Source organism: Telmatherina bonti (genome assembly GCF_933228915.1).
Source record: "Telmatherina bonti genome assembly, chromosome: 1".
Lineage (NCBI taxonomy): Eukaryota > Metazoa > Chordata > Actinopteri > Atheriniformes > Telmatherinidae > Telmatherina > Telmatherina bonti.
In genome coordinates, this window is record NC_136619.1 from 958,980 (window position 1) to 979,399 (window position 20,420).

At 51.8% G+C, this 20,420-nt stretch overlaps 1 protein-coding gene across 1 annotated transcript; it reads left to right on the top strand.

The window, feature by feature from the left end:
• The first annotated feature begins 437 nt into the window (after nt 1–437).
• On the top strand, nt 438–5,579 carry mesd (mesoderm development LRP chaperone). The gene is made up of 3 exons (XM_079242423.1): nt 438–598; nt 1,710–1,942; nt 5,024–5,579. The coding sequence occupies exons 1-3, from the start codon at nt 446–448 to the stop codon at nt 5,268–5,270; spliced, it is 633 nt and encodes a 210-aa protein (XP_079098549.1). The 5' UTR covers nt 438–445; the 3' UTR covers nt 5,271–5,579.
• Nucleotides 5,580–20,420: the final 14,841 nt, after the last annotated feature.

Below are 20,420 nucleotides of genomic sequence, written 5' to 3' on the forward strand. Positions count from 1 at the left end.
TTAAAAGCGCATTGTTTTTTAATGTTTTACAATATCTCTGCACTTTGTAACAAACCAAACTGTGAGGAAAAACAGGTAAAAATCCGTGGAGTTCTTGTCGTGGTTGTACCTACACCTTACAAATAAATGCATTGGAGGCGCATGGAGACCCATCCAAGATGGCGGCGCGATGAGACGTCAGCTCGTATAGGCGGCATCTACGTATATATGATGTCTATGGATTCGAATGAGCCTTTGAATTGAGACAGCACTTGGCGCGCCACGATGACGCATGCAGCCAACAAAGCCACACTTCGAAGTGTGCAGACCCTGAATTGAGAAACGCCCATTATTTTGAAAGTCTTCTTCAACACTGCGGCTTCCGGTCCGCCCCTTCTGTTAAACACGCCCTTTTGTCTCGTGACAGGCCGATGTTCCAGCCAATCAGAGTGCAGCACCTGTCAGCATGGCGTCGGACTGGAAGAGGACATGTTTGCTGCTTCTCAGCCTTTTCCTGCTTTCTACCGTTTCTTCTGACAGCAAAGACAAACCCAAGAAGAAGAAGGACATCCGAGACTACAACGATGCGGACATGGCGCGGCTCCTGGAGCAGTGGGAGGTCAGTCATGCTGCAGCAGCTAGCTACTAGCATAGCCAGTGGCTTTGTCTGGGTCAGACTGGATGCTGGTTCTGGTCTCAGGCTGGATCTGGCCCCACTCTGGTTCTGATCCCACTCTGGTTCTGGTCTCAGGCTGGATCTGGCCCCACTGTGGTTCTGGTCTCAGGCTGGATCTGGCCCCACTCTGGTTCTGATCCCACTCTGGTTCTGGTCTCAGGCTGGATCTGGTCCCACTGTGGTTCTGGTCTCAGGCTGGATCTGGTCCCACTGTGGTTCTGGTCTCAGGCTGGATCTGGTCCCACTGTGGTTCTGGTCTATGTCTGGTTCCATCTGCAGGCGGATGCAGGAGCCTCCAGCAGCAGAAGTCCTTCCCACCTGGTGGCTTCAGGTGTTTCAGGAAAAGAGAAACTTTCTGCTGTAAATTCTTTAGTGTTTTTATTTTCTACTCGGTTTCCGCAACACCTCCATGTTGAACCAGTTTTACTGTGAAATGATCTGCAGAACATTTCTAGCAGCAGGAGCGAACCAGACCCTGAAGAGGGGCGGGTTGTCGGACCACTGCGGTCCAAAAGAGGTTCGTGCACGCGTACCGAAGTATTAAATATGTTCACACGTTGACCACGATCATCAGGAAATTATGTGCAGATGTTTTGAAAGCCAGTGCAGACGAGCTGCATTGCTTCATAGCTCCGTCTCACACCTGCGCTCCGCTTAGCGACCGGTTTACGGCAGTGTTGCGGTGCATCACGGTCCACTCAGCTTTACTTCCGTGAGTTTTGGCCGATGCAAGATGAGGCGGTGTGCGGCCCCCTTCAGATCCCCGGACACGAACGCATCTTCTGTCCATCAGTGTCGTAAAGACAAACATGCAAGAATGAAAACGTTTCCAGAGATGTTTTATTCTTTTAGAGTATGTTTGTAATATTCAGTTTTTTCCGTCTTACAGCGTCTCGTGCTTCTCCTGCAGTCCGATGCTCATCGTGTTGTTCATTGTATCGCAGCAGCTTGAAACCATCCCAAAATTTCTAGTTACGGATAAGATGCTGACGCGCACCGAGTGAAACTGCTGCAGCGACCCTTTCACCCTGAATCTGCCCTCATTCCTCCACAGAAGGACGATGACATTGAAGAGGGAGACCTTCCCGAACACAGGCGCTCTCCTCCCCCCATCAATTTCTCCAAAATGGACTCATCCAAACCCGAAGAGCTGCTGAAGATGTCCAAGAAAGGCCGGACCCTGATGGTGTTTGCTACAGTGTCGGGAGATCCGAGTGAGAAGGAGACGGAGGAGATCACCGGCTTGTGGCAGGGCAGCCTCTTTAACGCCAACTACGACATACAGAGGTAGCCGCTCCGTCAGACTGTCAGCTAGCTAACTGCCGGTTAGATCGCCTACCGGTGGCCGGCTGACTGCCGGTTAGATCGCCTACCGGTGGCCGGCTAACTGCCGGTTAGATCGCCTACCGGTGGCCGGCTGACTGCCGGTTAGATCGCCTACCGGTGGCCGGCTGACTGCCGGTTAGATCGCCTACCGGTGGCCGGCTAACTGCCGGTTAGATCGCCTACCGGTGGCCGGCTGACTGCCGGTTAGATCGCCTACCGGTGGCCGGCTGACTGCCGGTTAGATCGCCTACCGGTGGCCGGCTGACTGCCGGTTAGATCGCCTACCGGTGGCCGGCTGACTGCCGGTTAGATCGCCTACCGGTGGCCGGCTGACTGCCGGTTAGATCGCCTACCGGTGGCCGGCTGACTGCCGGTTAGATCGCCTACCGGTGGCCGGCTGACTGCCGGTTAGATCGCCTACCGGTGGCCGGCTGACTGCCGGTTAGATCGCCTACCGGTGGCCGGCTGACTGCCGGTTAGCCGTTGTTGTCGGGGAGCATGTGGCGTAAACGTTCTGCAGCAGATTCTCCAGCCAGTTTCCAAGTTAAAGAGATAGAAATAAAAACTTGGACCAGATCCTTAAAACAGTCTCCAAACACGCGTTCAGTACGAGACAGACGTGGTAAAGCTCCTTAAATCCAACATAACAAGCAAGTTGATCGTAGCAGAGATGAGTCAGCAAGGCATTGCGTCTGCTCGGCTCAACAGCTTCCAGTGGTTCTCTGGTGACTTGTGCTGGTTATGGAGCCTGGGGGCGGGGTTTCTCCGTCCCTCCACAGCGTCTGGTCGGGCAGGTGGGAGTTTGATAGATGTCAATAATCCACCCAGATGCTCACTGCCCCCCCGCTCTGCTCTACCTGTCCCCGACAGACGCCTCCACCAAGCCAGTGACGGGGGAATGATGAGCTTTATTTCAGCTTCTTCTAATACTTCATGTATCACCATGGAGGCTCTTATATCTTATATCCAGTCCATGGTCAAACCCAGCGGCGACCGGTGGTGGAGACGGAAACGCTCGTCATGCAGGATTCCTGCTGAGTTCCTTGTAGCCTTTAGCACAACATATGCTTCAGTTTGTCCCAAGTAGGCGCCTGGCTGCACTTCTTTACTCCTTATCTGAGAAACATGAGGGAGGGTCTGCCAGAAACACGGGGGGGGGGGGGGGGGGGGCTGACAGAAACATGGCAGACAATCGGCAGCAGGGTATTCCTACACCTGTGATGCCGACACTGGAGGAGGGAAGCAGGACACCTGCTCCACCACCTGAGCAGCAGTATCAGATCTGAGGCTTCCTTCACCACGTTCCACCATGTTTCTTCATGTTAAAGCGGTGATATAAGCAGCGCCTGCATCACCAGACCAGAGATTAATTAATAATAAATACGAGATTAATTTACGTAAACGCCATTCTCATCGTGTAAAAATTCATGATGATGTTGTTTCCTGTGGGTGGGGCTACAGCAGTGAAGGCGTGCTGGTTGCCACACCTTGAATAGATGGAGCAGATAGAAATGTGGCCACGCCCACTGACATGCAAGGGTTTGGCGCTCATCCTCCACAAATTTCAGTCTCATATGATAAAATCTGCGAGCTCACCCCAGGACTTTAACCTGTACATCCAGGTAAGGCAGCGCTGCAGCTGGTGAACGTAGTGGGCGGAGCTGAACGAGTGTTTTCATGGAGCACGGCTCTCACCGATCGTGTGTCAGCTACTTCCTGGTTCATGGGCCACGCCCACCAGGTAAGTCAGGCTGTGCTGGAAAGTACCACGCCCTGGCCACGCCCACCACGTTTACAGAATGCTTTTAACGCCTGTAGTGAGGAGGATATAAGCCTGTAATTGAAACGATTACCGTAAATCTTTGCCTGAATAAAGCAGAACAGGTGAACAATGGTTTCAGGTGTGCGGTTACCATATATGGTCATGTAAACGTTGGACCATGGAGGGTCCATCAGAAGGCGTGTCTGACGCCTGCTTGTTCGGTGAACCTGTTTTGTTTCTTTTGTACTTATTGCCTCTTGGCCGACTTATTTGTGGTTTTAAAATGTATCTTATCACTTTTACGCTGATGATATTCAGTTGTACTGTTCCTTCAATGATTCAGAGTTTTATTTTTTATCTATGTTGTTAGAATGTGTGTCCTGCATTAAAAACTGGCTCTCCTCAAATTACCTTCAGATAAATCCTAACAAAACAGAAACTCTGATCATTGCCCCTGATAAAAAGATACCTATGATCAAAAACTATCTTGGTGCTCTGGGACCGTCTGTGAAAACCAGTCTCAGAAACCTTGGGGTTGTGTTTGATCAGGCCATGTCTTTGGAGAGTCACACCCGACAACTGACCAGAAACAGTTTCTATCATCTAAGAAACATCTCTAAAGTAAGGAGGTTGTTGTCAAAATCAGATCTTGAAATGATCATCCATGCTTTCATCTCGAGTCGCATTGATTACTGTAACTCTGTTTTCACTTACATAAATAAGACGACTCTAAATAAGCTTCAAATTGTGCAGAACTCTGCTGCCAGACTTTTGACAGGTGCAGCCAGAACAGCCCACATCACCCCTGTTTTGACACGTCTTCATTGGCTTCCTGTTAAATTTCGCATAGATTTCAAAGTTTTAGTATTGACCTTTCAGGCGTTACATGGTCAGGCCCCTCAGTACATCACCGACTTACTTTGTCCATACTCCTCTGGACGCTCTCTTCGGTCTTCTGGCCAGAACCTCCTGAAGGTTCCAAAAACTGGTTTTAAAACTCGTGGTGACCTGTCTTTCCAGTCTGCTGCTCCCAGAGTCTGGAATGAGCTGCCTCTGTCCCTTCGTCTGCTTGACTCTGTGGACTCTTTTAAAATGCAGCGAAAGACTGCTGTTGAAGAGCTTTTGGTTGATTTTTGGATGATTTTAATTCTGTTTCTTTTTTGTTGTTGATTGTGTTATTGTACCCATTTTTATGTACAGCACTTTGTGATTTTTATCTGTGAAAAGCACTTTATAAATAAACTTTACTTATTTACTGACTTACTTGTTCTCCTCGGCAGGTTTGTGGTGGGCTCCAACCGGGTGATCTTCATGCTGCGGGACGGGAGCCTGGCCTGGGAAGTGAAGGACTTCCTGGTGGCCCAGGAACGCTGCTCGGACGTCACCGTGGAAGGACAGGTATTCCCAGGGAAGGCGGGCAGGAAGGACAACTCTGACGGGAAGCAGAACGACGTGAAGAAAAAGAAGAGCAGCAGGAAGGCAGACGTGGAGGAGAACAGAGCTAGTCCTTTGAAACAGGAGTTGTGATTGGCCATCTGTCCTAGTCAGCTGATGCAGCGGCACAGAAGGAAGTCATGTGACTGATGAGGAGAGTACTGATTGGTCCATGCAGCTGCGACCATCCTGGATCTTTCCTGCGAAGCGATGGAGACAAACTCTAACCTGCAGGTTTCTCTGGAAAAGCCGACATGCTGATAGTACTTTTCAGCATCAGCTGGTTTAACACCAGGCCCCGCTCGGTTCCGATCCGCCTGGACCCAGCGGTCCTGTTGAAGGAACACATTCATCTTCTGTTTCAGGTTTCTTCCTATCAAATAAAGTTTTTTTCTATGATCATCAGAATGTCTGATTCCTCAGAACCTAAAGGTTCTGCCGGTTCCATGTCGGGTCCACTCGGAGCTAAAGGTTCTGCCGGTTCCATGTCGGGTCCACTCGGAGCTAAAGGTTCTGCCGGTTCCATCTCGGGTCCACTCGGAGCTAAAGGTTCTGCCGGTTCCATCTCGGGTCCACTCGTAGCTAAAGGTTCTGCCGGTTCCATGTCGGGTCCACTCGGAGCTAAAGGTTCTGCCGGTTCCATCTCGGGTCCACTCGGAGCTAAAGGTTCTGCCGGTTCCATCTCGGGTCCACTCATAGCTAAATGTTCTGCCGGTTCCATCTCGGGTCCACTCGTAGCTAAAGGTTCTGCCGGTTCCATCTCGGGTCCACTCGTAGCTAAAGGTTCTGCCGGTTCCATCTCGGGTCCACTCGTAGCTAAAGGTTCTGCCGGTTCTGACTTCCTTCTGGAGTCCGTCTGGTTCCACTTGTAGCTAAAGGGTCCGTCGGTTCCGTCTCAGGTCCACTTGTAGCTAAAGGTTCCGTCTTGGGTCCACTCGTAGCTAAGGGTTCCGCCAGTTCCGTCTCGGGTCCACTCGTAGCTAAAGGTTCTGCCAGGTCCGTCTCGGGTCCACTTGTAGCTAAAGGTTCCGTCTTGGGTCCACTCGTAGCTAAAGGTTCCGTCTTGCGTCCACTCGTAGCTAAAGGTTCTGCTGGTTCTGTCTCGGGTACACTTGTGGCTAAAGGTTCCGTCTTGGGTCCACTTGTAGCTAAAGGTTCCGTCTTGCGTCCACTCGTAGCTAAAGGTTCTGCCGGTTCCGTCTCGGGTCCACTCGTAGCTAAAGGTTCTGCCGGTTCTGACTTCCTTCTGGAGTCCGTCTGGTTCCACTTGTAGCTAAAGGGTCCGTCGGTTCCGTCTCAGGTCCACTTGTAGCTAAAGGTTCCGTCTTGGGTCCACTCGTAGCTAAGGGTTCCGCCAGTTCCATCTCGGGTCCACTCGTAGCTAAATGTTCTGCCGGTTCCATCTCGGGTCCACTCGTAGCTAAAGGTTCTGCCGGTTCCGTCTCGGGTCCACTCGTAGCTAAAGGTTCTGCCGGTTCCATCTCGGGTCCACTCGTAGCTAAAGGTTCTGCCGGTTCTGACTTCCTTCTGGAGTCCGTCTGGTTCCACTTGTAGCTAAAGGGTCCGTCGGTTCCGTCTCAGGTCCACTTGTAGCTAAAGGTTCCGTCTTGGGTCCACTCGTAGCTAAGGGTTCCGCCAGTTCCGTCTCGGGTCCACTCGTAGCTAAAGGTTCTGCCAGGTCCGTCTCGGGTCCACTTGTAGCTAAAGGTTCCGTCTTGGGTCCACTCGTGGCTAAAGGTTCCGTCTTGCGTCCACTCGTAGCTAAAGGTTCTGCTGGTTCCGTCTCGGGTACACTTGTGGCTAAAGGTTCCGTCTTGGGTCCACTCGTAGCTAAAGGTTCCGTCTTGCGTCCACTCGTAGCTAAAGGTTCTGCCGGTTCCGTCTCGGGTCCACTCGTAGCTAAAGGTTCTGCCGGTTCTGACTTCCTTCTGGAGTCCGTCTGGTTCCACTTGTAGCTAAAGGGTCCGTCGGTTCCGTCTCAGGTCCACTTGTAGCTAAAGGTTCCGTCTTGGGTCCACTCGTAGCTAAGGGTTCCGCCAGTTCCGTCTCGGGTCCACTCGTAGCTAAAGGTTCTGCCAGGTCCGTCTCGGGTCCGCTTGTAGCTAAAGGTTCCGTCTTGCGTCCACTCGTAGCTAAAGGTTCTGCTGGTTCTGTCTCGGGTACACTTGTGGCTAAAGGTTCCGTCTTGGGTCCACTCGTAGCTAAAGGTTCCGTCTTGCGTCCACTCGTAGCTAAAGGTTCTGCTGGTTCCGTCTCGGGTACACTTGTAGCTAAAGGTTCCGTCTTGGGTCCACTCGTAGCTAAAGGTTCTGCTGGTTCTGTCTCGGGTACACTTGTGGCTAAAGGTTCCGTCTTGGGTCCACTCGTAGCTAAAGGGTCTGCTGGTTCTGTCTCGGGTACACTTGTAGCTAAAGGTTCCGTCTTGGGTCCACTCGTAGCTAAAGGTTCCGCCGGTTCCGTCTCGGGTGCACTTGTAGCTAAAGGTTCCGTCTTGGGTCCACTTGTAGCTAAAGGTTCCGTCTTGGGACCACTCGTAGCTAAAGGTTCCGTCTTGGGTCCACTCGTAGCTAAAGGTTCCGTCTTGGGTCCACTCGTAGCTAAAGGTTCCGTCTTGCGTCCACTCGTAGCTAAAGGTTCTGCTGGTTCCGTCTCGGGTACACTTGTAGCTAAAGGTTCCGTCTTGGGTCCACTCGTAGCTAAAGGTTCTGCTGGTTCTGTCTCGGGTACACTTGTAGCTAAAGGTTCTGCTGGTTCCGTCTCAGGTCCACTTGTAGCTAAAGGTTCCGTCTTGGGTCCACTCGTAGCTAAGGGTTCCGCCAGTTCCGTCTCAGGTCCACTCGTAGCTAAAGGTTCTGCCAGTTCCGTCTCGGGTCCACACATAGCTAAAGGTTCCGTCTTGGGTCCACTCGTCGCTAAAGGTTCCATCTTGCGTCCACTCGTAGCTAAAGGTTCTGCTGGTTCCGTCTCGGGTACACTTGTAGCTAAAGGTTCCGTCTTGGGTCCACTCGTAGCTAAAGGTTCCGCCGGTTCCGTCTTGGGTGCACTTGTAGCTAAAGGTTCCGCCAGTTCCGTCTCGGGTCCACTCATAGCTAAAGGTTCTGCCAGTTCCGTCTTGGGTCCACTCGTAGCTAAAGGTTCCGTCTTGGGTCCACTCGTAGCTAAAGGTTCCGTCTTGGGTCCACTCGTAGCTAAAGGTTCTGCTGGTTCCGTCTCAGGTACACTTGTAGCTAAAGGTTCCGTCTTGGGTCCACTCGTAGCTAAAGGTTCTGCTGATCCTGTCTCGGGTCCACTTGTAGCTAAAGGTTCTGCTGGTTCCGTCTCAGGTCCAGTTGTACTCAAATTTCTGCTGGTTCCATCTGGAGTCCACTTGTAGCTAAAGGTTCCGCCAATTCCGTCTCTGGTCCATTCGTAGCTAAAGGTTCTGCCGGTTCTATCTCGGGTCCACTCGTAGCTAAAGGTTCTGCCGGTTCTGACTTCCTTCTGGAGTCCGTCTAGTTCCACTTGTAGCTAAAGGGTCCGTCGGTTCCGTCTCAGGTCCACTCGTAGCTAAAGGTTCCATCTTGCGTACACTCGTAGCTAAAGGTTCTGCCGGTTCCGTCTCGGGTCCACTCGTAGCTAAAGGTTCCGTCTTGGGTCCACTCATAGCTAAAGGTTCCGTCTTGCATCCACTCGTAGCTAAAGGTTCTGCTGGTTCCGTCTCGGGTACACTTGTAGCTAAAGGTTCCGTCTTTGGTCCACTCGTAGCTAAAGGTTCTGCTGGTTCTGTCTCGGGTACACTTGTGGCTAAAGGTTCCGTCTTGGGTCCACTCGTAGCTAAAGGTTCTTCTGGTTCTGTCTCGGGTACACTTGTAGCTAAAGGTTCCGTCTTGGGTCCACTCGTGGCTAAAGGTTCTGCCGGTTCCGTCTCGGGTGCACTTGTAGCTAAAGGTTCCGTCTTGGGTCCACTCGTAGCTAAAGGTTCCGTCTTGGGTCCACTCGTAGCTAAAGGTTCCGTCTTGCATCCACTCATAGCTAAAGGTTCTGCTGGTTCCGTCTCAGGTCCACTTGTACTCAAATTTCTGCTGGTTCCATCTGGAGTCCACTTGTAGCTAAAGGTTCCGCCAATTCCGTCTCTGGTCCACTCGTAGCTAAAGGTTCTGCCGGTTCCATCTCGGGTCCACTCGTAGCTAAAGTTTCTGCCGGTTCTGACTTCCTTCTGGAGTCCGTCTAGTTCCACTTGTAGCTAAAGGGTCCGTCGGTTCCGTCTCAGGTCCACTTGTAGCTAAAGGTTCCGTCTTGGGTCCAATCGTAGCTAAGGGTTCCGCCAGTTCCGTCTCGGGTCCACTCGTAGCTAAAGGTTCTGCCAGTTCCGTCTCGGGTCCACTCATAGCTAAAGGTTCCGTCTTGGGTCCACTCGTGGCTAAAGTTTCCATCTTGCGTCCACTCGTAGCTAAAGGTTCTGCTGGTTCCGTCTCGGGTACACTTGTAGCTAAAGGTTCCGTCTTGGGTCCACTCGTAGCTAAAGGTTCTGCTGGTTCTGTCTCGGGTACACTTGTAGCTAAAGGTTCCGTCTCGGGTCCACTCGTAGCTAAAGGTTCTGCCAGTTCCGTCTCGGGTGCACTTGTAGCTAAAGGTTCCGTCTTGGGTCCACTCGTAGCTAAGGGTTCCGCCAGTTCCGTCTCGGGTCCACTTGTAGCTAAAGGTTCTGCCAGTTCCGTCTTGGGTCCACTCGTAGCTAAAGGTTCCGTCTTGGGTCCACTCGTAGCTAAAGGTTCCGTCTTGGGTCCACTCGTAGCTAAAGGTTCCATCTTGGGTCCACTCGTAGCTAAAGGTTCCATCTTGCGTACACTCGTAGCTAAAGGTTCTGCTGGTTCCGTCTCGGGTACACTTGTAGCTAAAGGTTCCGTCTTGGGTCCACTCGTAGCTAAAGGTTCCGTCTTGCGTCCAGTCGTAGCTAAAGGTTCTGCTGGTTCCGTCTCGGGTACACTTGTAGCTAAAGGTTCCGTCTTGGGTCCACTCGTAGCTAAAGGTTCTGCTTGTTCTGTCTCGGGTACACTTGTAGCTAAAGGTTCCGTCTTGGGTCCACTCGTAGCTAAAGGTTCTGCTGGTTCTGTCTCGGGTACACTTGTAGCTAAAAGTTCCGTCTTGGGTCCACTCGTAGCTAAAGGTTCTGCTGGTTCTGTCTCGGGTACACTTGTGGCTAAAGGTTCCGTCTTGGGTCCACTCGTAGCTAAAGGTTCGGCTGGTTCTGTCTCGGGTACACTTGTAGCTAAAGGTTCCGTCTTGGGTCCACTCGTAGCTAAAGGTTCCGCCGGTTCCGTCTCGGGTGCACTTTTAGCTAAAGGTTCCGTCTTGGGTCCACTCGTAGCTAAAGGTTCCGTCTTGGGTCCACTCGTAGCTAAAGGTTCCGTCTTGCGTCCACTCATAGCTAAAGGTTCTGCTGGTTCCGTCTCGGGTACACTCGTAGCTAAAGGTTCCGTCTTGGGTCCACTCGTAGCTAAAGGTTCTGCTGGTTCCGTCTCAGGTACACTTGTAGCTACAGGTTCCGTCTTGGGTCCACTCGTAGCTAAAGGTTCTGCTGATGATGTCTCGGGTACACTTGTAGCTAAAGGTTCTGCTGGTTCCGTCTCAGGTCCACTTGTACTAAAATTCCTGCTGGTTCCATCTGGAGTCCACTTGTAGCTAAAGGTTCCACCAATTCTGTCTCTGGTCCACTTGTAGCTAAAGGGTCCGTCAGTTCTGTCTCAGTTCCACTCGTAGCTGAAGGTTCCGCCGGTTCCGTCTCGGGTCCACTCGTAGCTAAAGGTTCCGTCTTGGGTCCACTCGTAGCTAAAGGTTCTGCTGGTTCTGTCTCAGGTACACTTGTAGCGAAAGGTTTCGTCTTGGGTCCACTCGTAGCTAAAAGTTCTGCTGATTCTGTCTCGGGTACACTTGTAGCTAAAGGTTCTGCTTGGTCCGTCTCAGGTCCACTTGTACTAAAATTCCTACTGGTTCCATCTGGAGTCCACTTGTAGCTAAAGGTTCCGCCAATTCTGTCTCTGGTCCACTTGTAGCATAAGGGTCCGTCAGTTCTGTCTCAGTTCCACTCGTAGCTGAAGGTTCCGCCGGTTCCGTCTCGGGTGCACTCGTAGCTAAAGGTTCCGTCTTGGGTCCACTCGTAGCTAAAGGTTTCGTCTTGGGTCCGCTCGTAGCTAAAGGTTCCGTCTTGCGTCCACTCGTAGCTAAAGGTTCTGCTGGTTCTGTCTCGAGTACACTTGTAGCTAAAGGTTCCGTCTTGGGTCCACACATAGCTAAAGGTTCTGCTGGTGCTGTCTCGGGTACACTTGTGGCTAAATGTTCCGTCTTGGGTCCACTCGTAGCTAAAGTTTCCGCCGGTTCCGTCTCAGGTGCACTTGTAGCTGAAGGTTCCGTCTTGGGTCCACTTGTAGCTAAAGGTTCCGTCTTGGGTCCACTCGTATCTAAAGGTTCTGCTGGTTTTGTCTCGGGTACACTTGTGGCTAAAGGTTCCATCTTGGGTCCACTCGTAGCTAAAGGTTCTGCTGGTTCTGTCTCGGGCACACTTGTAGCTAAAGGTTCTGCCAGTTCCGTCTCGGGTCCACTCATAGCTAAAGGTTCCGTCATGGGTCCACTCGTGGCTAAAGGTTCCATCTTGCGTCCACTCGTAGCTAAAGGTTCTGCTGGTACCGTCTCGGGTACACTTGTAGCTAAAGGTTCCGTCTTGGGTCCACTCGTAGCTAAAGGTTCTGTCTCGGGTACACTTGTGGCTAAAGGTTCCGTCTTGGGTCCACACATAGCTAAAGGTTCTGCTGGTGCTGTCTTGGGTACACTTGTGGCTAAAGGTTCCGTCTTGGGTCCACTCGTAGCTAAAGGTTTTGCTGGTTCTGTCTCGGGTACACTTGTAGCTAAAGGTTCCGTCTTGGGTCCACTCGTAGCTAAAGGTTCCGCCGGTTCCGTCTTGGGTCCACTCGTAGCTAAAGGTTTTGCTGGTTCTGTCTCGGGTACACTTGTAGCTAACGGTTCCGTCTTGGGTCCACTCGTAGCTAAAGGTTCTGCTGGTTCTGTCTCGGGTACACTTGTAGCTAAAGGTTCCATCTTGGGTCCACTCGTAGCTAAAGGTTCCGCCGGTTCCGTCTTGGGTCCACTTGTAGCTAAAGGTTCCGTCTTGGGTCCACTCGTAGCTAAAGGTTCCGTCTTGGGTCCACTCGTAGCTAAGGGTTCTGCTGGTTCCGTCTCAGGTACACTTGTAGGTAAAGGTTCTGCTTGTTCCGTCTCAGGTCCACTTGTACTCAAATTTCTGCTGGTTCCATCTGGAGTCCACTTGTAGCTAAAGGTTCCGCCAATTCCGTCTCTGTTCCACTCGTAGCTAAAGGTTCTGCCGGTTCCATCCCGGGTCCACTCGTAGCTAAAAGTTCTGCCGGTTCTGACTTCCTTCTGGAGTCCGTCTAGTTCCACTTGTAGCTAAAGGGTCCGTCGGTTCCATCTCAGGTCCACTTGTAGCTAAAGGTTCCGTCTTGGGTCCACTCGTAGCTAAGGTTTCCGCCAGTTCCGTCTCGGGTCCACTCGTAGCTAAAGGTTCTGCCAGTTCCGTCTCGGGTCCACTCATAGCTAAAGGTTCCGTCTCGGGTCCACTCGTGGCTAAAGGTTCCATCTTGCGTCCACTCGTAGCTAAAGGTTCTGCTGGTTCCGTCTCGGGTACACTTGTAGCTAAAGGTTCCGTCTTGGGTCCACTCGTAGCTAAAGGTTCTGCTGGTTCTGTCTCGGGTGCACTTGTGGCTAAAGGTTCCGTCTTGGGTCCACTCGTAGCTAAAGGTTCTGCTCGTTCTGTCTCGGGTACACTTGTGGCTAAAGGTTCCGTCTTGGGTCCACTCGTAGCTAAAGGTTCGGCTGGTTCTGTCTTGGGTACACTTGTAGCTAAAGGTTCCGTCTTGGGTCCACTCGTAGCTAAAGGTTCCGTCTTGGGTCCACTCGTAGCTAAAGGTTCCGTCTTGCGTCCACTCATAGCTAAAGGTTCTGCTGGTTCCGTCTCGGGTACACTCGTAGCTAAAGGTTCCGTCTTGGGTCCACTTGTAGCTAAAGGTTCTGCTGGTTCCGTCTCAGGTACACTTGTAGCTAAAGGTTCCGTCTTGGGTCCACTCGTAGCTAAAGGTTCTGCTGATTATGTCTCGGGTACACTTGTAGCTAAAGGTTCTGCTGGTTCCGTCTCAGGTCCACTTGTACTAAAATTCCTGCTGGTTCCATCTGGAGTCCACTTGTAGCTAAAGGTTCCGCCAATTCTGTCTCTGGTCCACTTGTAGCTAAAGGGTCCGTCAGTTCTGTCTCAGTTCCACTCGTAGCTGAAGGTTCCGCCGGTTCCGTCTCGGGTCCACTCGTAGCTAAAGGTTCCGTCTTGGGTCCACTCGTAGCTAAAGGTTCTGCTGGTTCTGTCTCAGGTACACTTGTAGCGAAAGGTTTCGTCTTGGGTCCACTCGTAGCTAAAGGTTCTGCTGATTCTGTCTCGGGTACACTTGTAGCTAAAGGTTCTGCTTGGTCCGTCTCAGGTCCACTTGTACTAAAATTCCTACTCGTTCCATCTGGAGTCCACTTGTAGCTAAAGGTTCCGCCAATTCTGTCTCTGGTCCACTTGTAGCATAAGGGTCCGTCAGTTCTGTCTCAGTTCCACTCGTAGCTGAAGGTTCCGCCGGTTCCGTCTCGGGTGCACTCGTAGCTAAAGGTTCCGTCTTGGGTCCACTCGTAGCTAAAGGTTTCGTCTTGGGTCCGCTCGTAGCTAAAGGTTCCGTCTTGCGTCCACTCGTAGCTAAAGGTTCTGCTGGTTCCGTCTCGGGTACACTTGTAGCTAAAGGTTCCGTCTTGGGTCCACACATAGCTAAACGTTCTGCTGGTGCTGTCTCGGGTACACTTGTGGCTAAAGGTTCCGTCTTGGGTCCACTCGTAGCTAAAGGTTCCGCCGGTTCCGTCTCAGGTGCACTTGTAGCTGAAGGTTCCGTCTTGGGTCCACTTGTAGCTAAAGGTTCCGTCTTGGGTCCACTCGTATCTAAAGGTTCTGCTGGTTTTGTCTCGGGTACACTTGTGGCTAAAGGTTCCATCTTGGGTCCACTCGTAGCTAAAGGTTCTGCTGGTTCTGTCTCGGGCACACTTGTAGCTAAAGGTTCTGCCAGTTCCGTCTCGGGTCCACTCATAGCTAAAGGTTCCGTCATGGGTCCACTCGTGGCTAAAGGTTCCATCTTGCGTCCACTCGTAGCTAAAGGTTCTGCTGGTTCCGTCTCGGGTACACTTGTAGCTAAAGGTTCCGTCTTGGGTCCACTCGTAGCTAAAGGTTCTGCTGGTTCTGTCTCGGGTACACTTGTGGCTAAAGGTTCCGTCTTGGGTCCACACATAGCTAAAGGTTCTGCTGGTGCTGTCTCGGGTACACTTGTGGCTAAAGGTTCCGTCTTGGGTCCACTCGTAGCTAAAGGTTTTGCTGGTTCTGTCTCGGGTACACTTGTAGCTAAAGGTTCCGTCTTGGGTCCACTCGTAGCTAAAGGTTCCGCCGGTTCCGTCTTGGGTCCACTTGTAGCTAAAGGTTCCGTCTTGGGTCCACTCGTAGCTAAAGGTTTTGCTGGTTCTGTCTCGGGTACACTTGTAGCTAAAGGTTCCGTCTTGGGTCGACTCGTAGCTAAAGGTTCTGCTGGTTCTGTCTCGGGTACACTTGTAGCTAAAGGTTCCATCTTGGGTCCACTCGTAGCTAAAGGTTCCGCCGGTTCCGTCTTGGGTCCACTTGTAGCTAAAGGTTCCGTCTTGGGTCCACTCGTAGCTAAAGGTTCCGTCTTGGGTCCACTCGTAGCTAAAGGTTCTGCTGGTTCCGTCTCAGGTACACTTGTAGGTAAAGGTTCTGCTGGTTCCGTCTCAGGTCCACTTGTACTCAAATTTCTGCTGGTTCCATCTGGAGTCCACTTGTAGCTAAAGGTTCCGCCAATTCCGTCTCTGGTCCACTCGTAGCTAAAGGTTCCGCCGGTTCCGTCTTGGGTCCACTTGTAGCTAAAGGTTCCGTCTTGGGTACACTTGTAGCTAAAGGTTCCGTCTTGGGTCCACTCGTATCTAAAGGTTCTGCTGGTTTTGTCTCGGTTACACTTGTGGCTAAAGGTTCCATCTTGGGTCCACTCGTAGCTAAAGGTTCTGCTGGTTCTGTCTCGGGCACACTTGTAGCTAAAGGTTCTGCCAGTTCCGTCTCGGGTCCACTCATAGCTAAAGGTTCCGTCATGGGTCCACTCGTGGCTAAAGGTTCCATCTTGCGTCCACTCGTAGCTAAAGGTTCTGCTGGTTCCGTCTCGGGTACACTTGTAGCTAAAGGTTCCGTCTTGGGTCCACTCGTAGCTAAAGGTTCTGCTGGTTCTGTCTCGGGTACACTTGTGGCTAAAGGTTCCGTCTTGGGTCCACACATAGCTAAAGGTTCTGCTGGTGCTGTCTCGGGTACACTTGTGGCTAAAGGTTCCGTCTTGGGTCCACTCGTAGCTAAAGGTTTTGCTGGTTCGTCTCGGGTACACTTGTGGCTAAAGGTTCCGTCTCAGGTCCACTCGTAGCTAAAGGTTCTGCTTGTTCTGTCTCGGGTACACTTGTAGCTAAAGGTTCCATCTTGGGTCCACTCGTAGCTAAAGGTTCCGCCGGTTCCGTCTTGGGTCCACTTGTAGCTAAAGGTTCCGTCTTGGGTCCACTCGTAGCTAAAGGTTCCGTCTTGGGTCCACTCGTAGCTAAGGGTTCTGCTGGTTCCGTCTCAGGTACACTTGTAGGTAAAGGTTCTGCTGGTTCCGTCTCAGGTCCACTTGTACTCAAATTTCTGCTGGTTCCATCTGGAGTCCACTTGTAGCTAAAGGTTCCGCCAATTCCGTCTCTGTTCCACTCGTAGCTAAAGGTTCTGCCGGTTCCATCCCGGGTCCACTCGTAGCTAAAAGTTCTGCCGGTTCTGACTTCCTTCTGGAGTCCGTCTAGTTCCACTTGTAGCTAAAGGGTCCGTCGGTTCCATCTCAGGTCCACTTGTAGCTAAAGGTTCCGTCTTGGGTCCACTCGTAGCTAAGGTTTCCGCCAGTTCCGTCTCGGGTCCACTCGTAGCTAAAGGTTCTGCCAGTTCCGTCTCGGGTCCACTCATAGCTAAAGGTTCCGTCTCGGGTCCACTCGTGGCTACAGGTTCCATCTTGCGTCCACTCGTAGCTAAAGGTTCTGCTGGTTCCGTCTCGGGTACACTTGTAGCTAAAGGTTCCGTCTTGGGTCCACTCGTAGCTAAAGGTTCTGCTGGTTCTGTCTCGGGTACACTTGTGGCTAAAGGTTCCGTCTTGGGTCCACTCGTAGCTAAAGGTTCTGCTGGTTCTGTCTCGGGTACACTTGTAGCTAAAGGTTCCGTCTTGGGTCCACTCATAGCTAAAGGTTCCTCCGGTTCCGTCTTGGGTGCACTTGTAGCTAAAGGTTCCGTCTTGGGTCCACTCGTAGCTAAGGGTTCCGCCAGTTCCGTCTCGGGTCCACTCGTAGCTAAAGGTTCTGCCAGTTCCGTCTTGGGTCCACTCGTAGCTAAAGGTTCCGTCTTGGGTCCACTCGTAGCTAAAGGTTCCGTCTTGGGTCCACTCGTAGCTAAAGGTTCCGTCTTGCGTCCACTCGTAGCTAAAGGTTCTGCTGGTTCCGTCTCGGGTACACTTGTAGCTAAAGGGTCCGTCTTGGGTCCACTCGTAGCTAAAGGTTCTGCTGGTTCTGTCTCGGGTACACTTGTGGGTAAAGGTTCCGTCTTGGGTCCACTCGTAGCTAAACTTTCTTCTGGTTCTGTCTCGGGTACACTTGTAGCTAAAGGTTCCGTCTTGGGTCCACTCGTAGCTAAAGGTTCCGCAGGTTCCGTCTCAGGTGCACTTGTAGCTGAAGGTTCCGTCTTGGGTCCACTTGTAGCTAAAGGTTCCGTCTTGGGTCCACTCGTAGCTAAAGGTTCTGCTGGTTCTTTCTCGGGTACACTTGTGGCTAAAGGTTCCATCTTGGGTCCACTCGTAGCTAAAGGTTCTGCTTGTTCTGTCTCGGGCACACTTGTAGCTAAAGGTTCTGTCTTGGGTCCACTTGTAGCTAAAGGTTCCGTCTTGGGTCCACTCGTAGCTAAAGGTTCCGTCTTGTGTCCACTCGTAGCTAAAGGTTCCGTCTTGCGTCCACTCGTAGCTAAAGGTTCCGTCTTGCGTCCACTCGTAGCTAAAGGTTCTGCTGGTTCCGGCTCGGGTACACTTGTAGGTAAAGGTTCCGTCTTGGGTCCACTCGTAGCTAAAGGTTCTGCTGGTTCTGTCTCTGGTACACTTGTAGCTAAAGGTTCTGCTGGTTCCGTCTTGGGTCCACTCGTAGCTAAAGGTTCCGTCTTGGGTCCACTCGTAGCTAAAGGTTCTGCTGGTTCTTTCTCGGGTACACTTGTAGCTAAAGGTTCTGCTGGTTCCGTCTCAGGTCCACTTGTACTCAAATTTCTGCTGGTTCCATCTGGAGTCCACTTGTAGCTAAAGGTTCCGCCAATTCCGTCTCGGGTCCACTCGTAGCTAAAGGTTCTGCCGGTTCCATCTCGGGTCCACTCGTAGCTAAAGGTTCTGCCGGTTCTGACTTCCTTCTGGAGTCCGTCTAGTTCCACTTGTAGCTAAAGGGTCCGTCGGTTCCGTCTCAGGTCCACTTGTAGCTAAAGGTTCTGCCAGTTCCGTCTCGGGTCCACTCATAGCTAAAGGTTCCGTCTTGGGTCCACTCGTGGCTAAAGGTTCCATCTTGCGTCCACTCGCAGCTAAAGGTTCTGCTGGTTCCGTCTCGGGTTCACTTGTAGCTAAAGGTTCCGTCTTGGGTCCACTCGTAGCTAAAGGTTCTGCTGGTGCTGTCTCGGGTACACTTGTGGCTAAAGGTTCCGTCTTGGGTCCACTCGTAGCTAAAGGTTCCGCCTGTTCCGTCTCAGGTGCACTTGTAGCTGAAGGTTCCGTCTTGGGTCCACTTGTAGCTAAAGGTTCCGTCTTGGGTCCACTCGTAGCTAAAGGTTCTGCTGGTTCTGTCTCGGGTACACTTGTGGCTAAAGTTTCCATCTTGGGTCCACTCGTAGCTAAAGGTTCTGCTGGATCTCTCTCGGGCACACTTGTAGCTAAAGGTTCCGTCTTGGGTCCACTTGTAGCTAAAGGTTCCGTCTTGGGTCCACTCGTAGCTAAAGGTTCCGTCTTGTGTCCACTCGTAGCTAAAGGTACCATCTTGCGTCCACTCGTAGCTAAAGGTTCCGTCTTGCGTCCACTCGTAGCTAAAGGTTCCGTCTTGCGTCCACTCATAGCTAAAGGTTCTGCTGGTTCCGTCTCGGGTACACTTGTAGCTAAAGGTTCCGTCTTGGGTCCACTCGTAGCTAAAGGTTCTGCTGGTTCTGTCTTTGGTACACTTGTAGCTAAAGGTTCTGCTGGTTCCGTCTTGGGTCCACTCGTAGCTAAAGGTTCCGTCTTGCGTCCACTCATAGCTAAAGGTTCTGCTGGTTCCGTCTCGGGTACACTTGTAGCTAAAGGTTCCGTCTTGGGTCCACTCGTAGCTAAAGGTTCTGCTGGTTCTTTCTCGGGTACACTTGTAGCTAAAGGTTCTGCTGGTTTCGTCTCAGGTCCACTTGTACTCAAATTTCTGCTGGTTCCATCTGGAGTCCACTTGTAGCTAAAGGTTCCGCCAATTCCGTCTCTGGTCCACTCGTAGCTAAAGGTTCTGGCGGTTCCATCTCGGGTCCACTCGTAGCTAAAGGATCTGCCGGTTCTGACTTCCTTCTGGAGTCCGTCTAGTTCCACTTGTAGCTAAAGGTTCCATCTTGGGTCCACTCGTAGCTAAAGGTTCTGCTGGTTCTGTCTCTGGTACACTTGTAGCTAAAGGTTCTTCTGGTTCCGTCTTGGGTCCACTCGTAGCTAAAGGTTCCGTCTTGCGTCCACTCATAGCTAAAGGTTCTGCTGGTTCCGTCTCGGGTACACTTGTAGCTAAAGGTTCCGTCTTGGGTCCACTCGTAGCTAAAGGTTCTGCTGGTTCTTTCTCGGGTACACTTGTAGCTAAAGGTTCTGCTGGTTTCGTCTCAGGTCCACTTGTACTAAAATTTCTGCTGGTTCCATCTGGAGTCCACTTGTAGCTAAAGGTTCCGCCAATTCCGTCTCTGGTCCACTCGTAGCTCAAGGTTCTGGCGGTTCCATCTCGGGTCCACTCGTAGCTAAAGGTTCTGCCGGTTCTGACTTCCTTCTGGAGTCCGTCTAGTTCCACTTGTAGCTAAAGGGTCCGTCGGTTCCGTCTCAGGTCCACTTGTAGCTAAAGGTTCTGCCGGTTCCGTCTCAGGTCCACTTGTAGCTAAAGGTTCTGCCAGTTCCGTCTCGGGTCCACTCATAGCTAAAGGTTCCGTCTTGGGTCCACTTGTAGCTAAGGGTTCCGCCAGTTCCGTCTCGGGTCAACTTGTAGCTAAAGGTTCTGCCAGTTCCGTCTCGGGTCCACTCATAGCTAAAGGTTCCGTCTTGCGTCCACTCGTAGCTAAAGGTTCTGCTGGTTCCGTCTCGGGTACACTTGTAGCTAAAGGTTCTGCTGTTTCTGTCTCGGGTACACTTGTGGCTAAAGGTTCCGTCTCAGGTCCACTCGTAGCTAAAGGTTCTGCTGGTTCTGTCTCGGGTACACTTGTAGCTAAAGGTTCCGTCTTGGGTCCACTCGTAGCTAAAGGTTCCATCTTGGGTCCACTCGTAGCTAAAGGTTCCATCTTGCGTACACTCGTAGCTAAAGGTTCTGCTGGTTCCGTCTCGGGTACACTTGTAGCTAAAGGTTCCGTCTTGGGTCCACTCGTAGCTAAAGGTTCTGCTGGTTCTGTCTCGGGTACACTTGTAGCTAAAGGTTCCGTCTCGGGTCCACTCGTAGCTAAAGGTTCTGCCAGTTCCGTCTCGGGTGCACTTGTAGCTAAAGGTTCCGTCTTGGGTCCACTCGTAGCTAAGGGTTCCGCCAGTTCCGTCTCGGGTCCACTTGTAGCTAAAGGTTCTGCCAGTACCGTCTTGGGTCCACTCGTAGCTAAAGGTTCCGTCTTGGGTCCACTCGTAGCTAAAGGTTCCGTCTTGGGTCCACTCGTAGCTAAAGGTTCCATCTTGGGTCCACTCGTAGCTAAAGGTTCCATCTTGCGTACACTCGTAGCTAAAGGTTCTGCTGGTTCCGTCTCGGGTACACTTGTAGCTAAAGGTTCCGTCTTGCGTCCAGTCGTAGCTAAAGGTTCTGCTGGTTCCGTCTCGGGTACACTTGTAGCTAAAGGTTCCGTCTTGGGTCCACTCG

Bases quoted from the DNA above. Each gene is read 5' to 3' on its own strand.
- mesd (XM_079242423.1), top strand. From the start codon at position 446: ATGGCGTCGGACTGGAAGAGGACATGTTTGCTGCTTCTCAGCCTTTTC. The intron at 599-1,709 runs GTCAGTCATGCT...ATTCCTCCACAG, and splicing joins GGCTCCTGGAGCAGTGGGAG to AAGGACGATGACATTGAAGA. The intron at 1,943-5,023 runs GTAGCCGCTCCG...TCTCCTCGGCAG, and splicing joins GCCAACTACGACATACAGAG to GTTTGTGGTGGGCTCCAACC.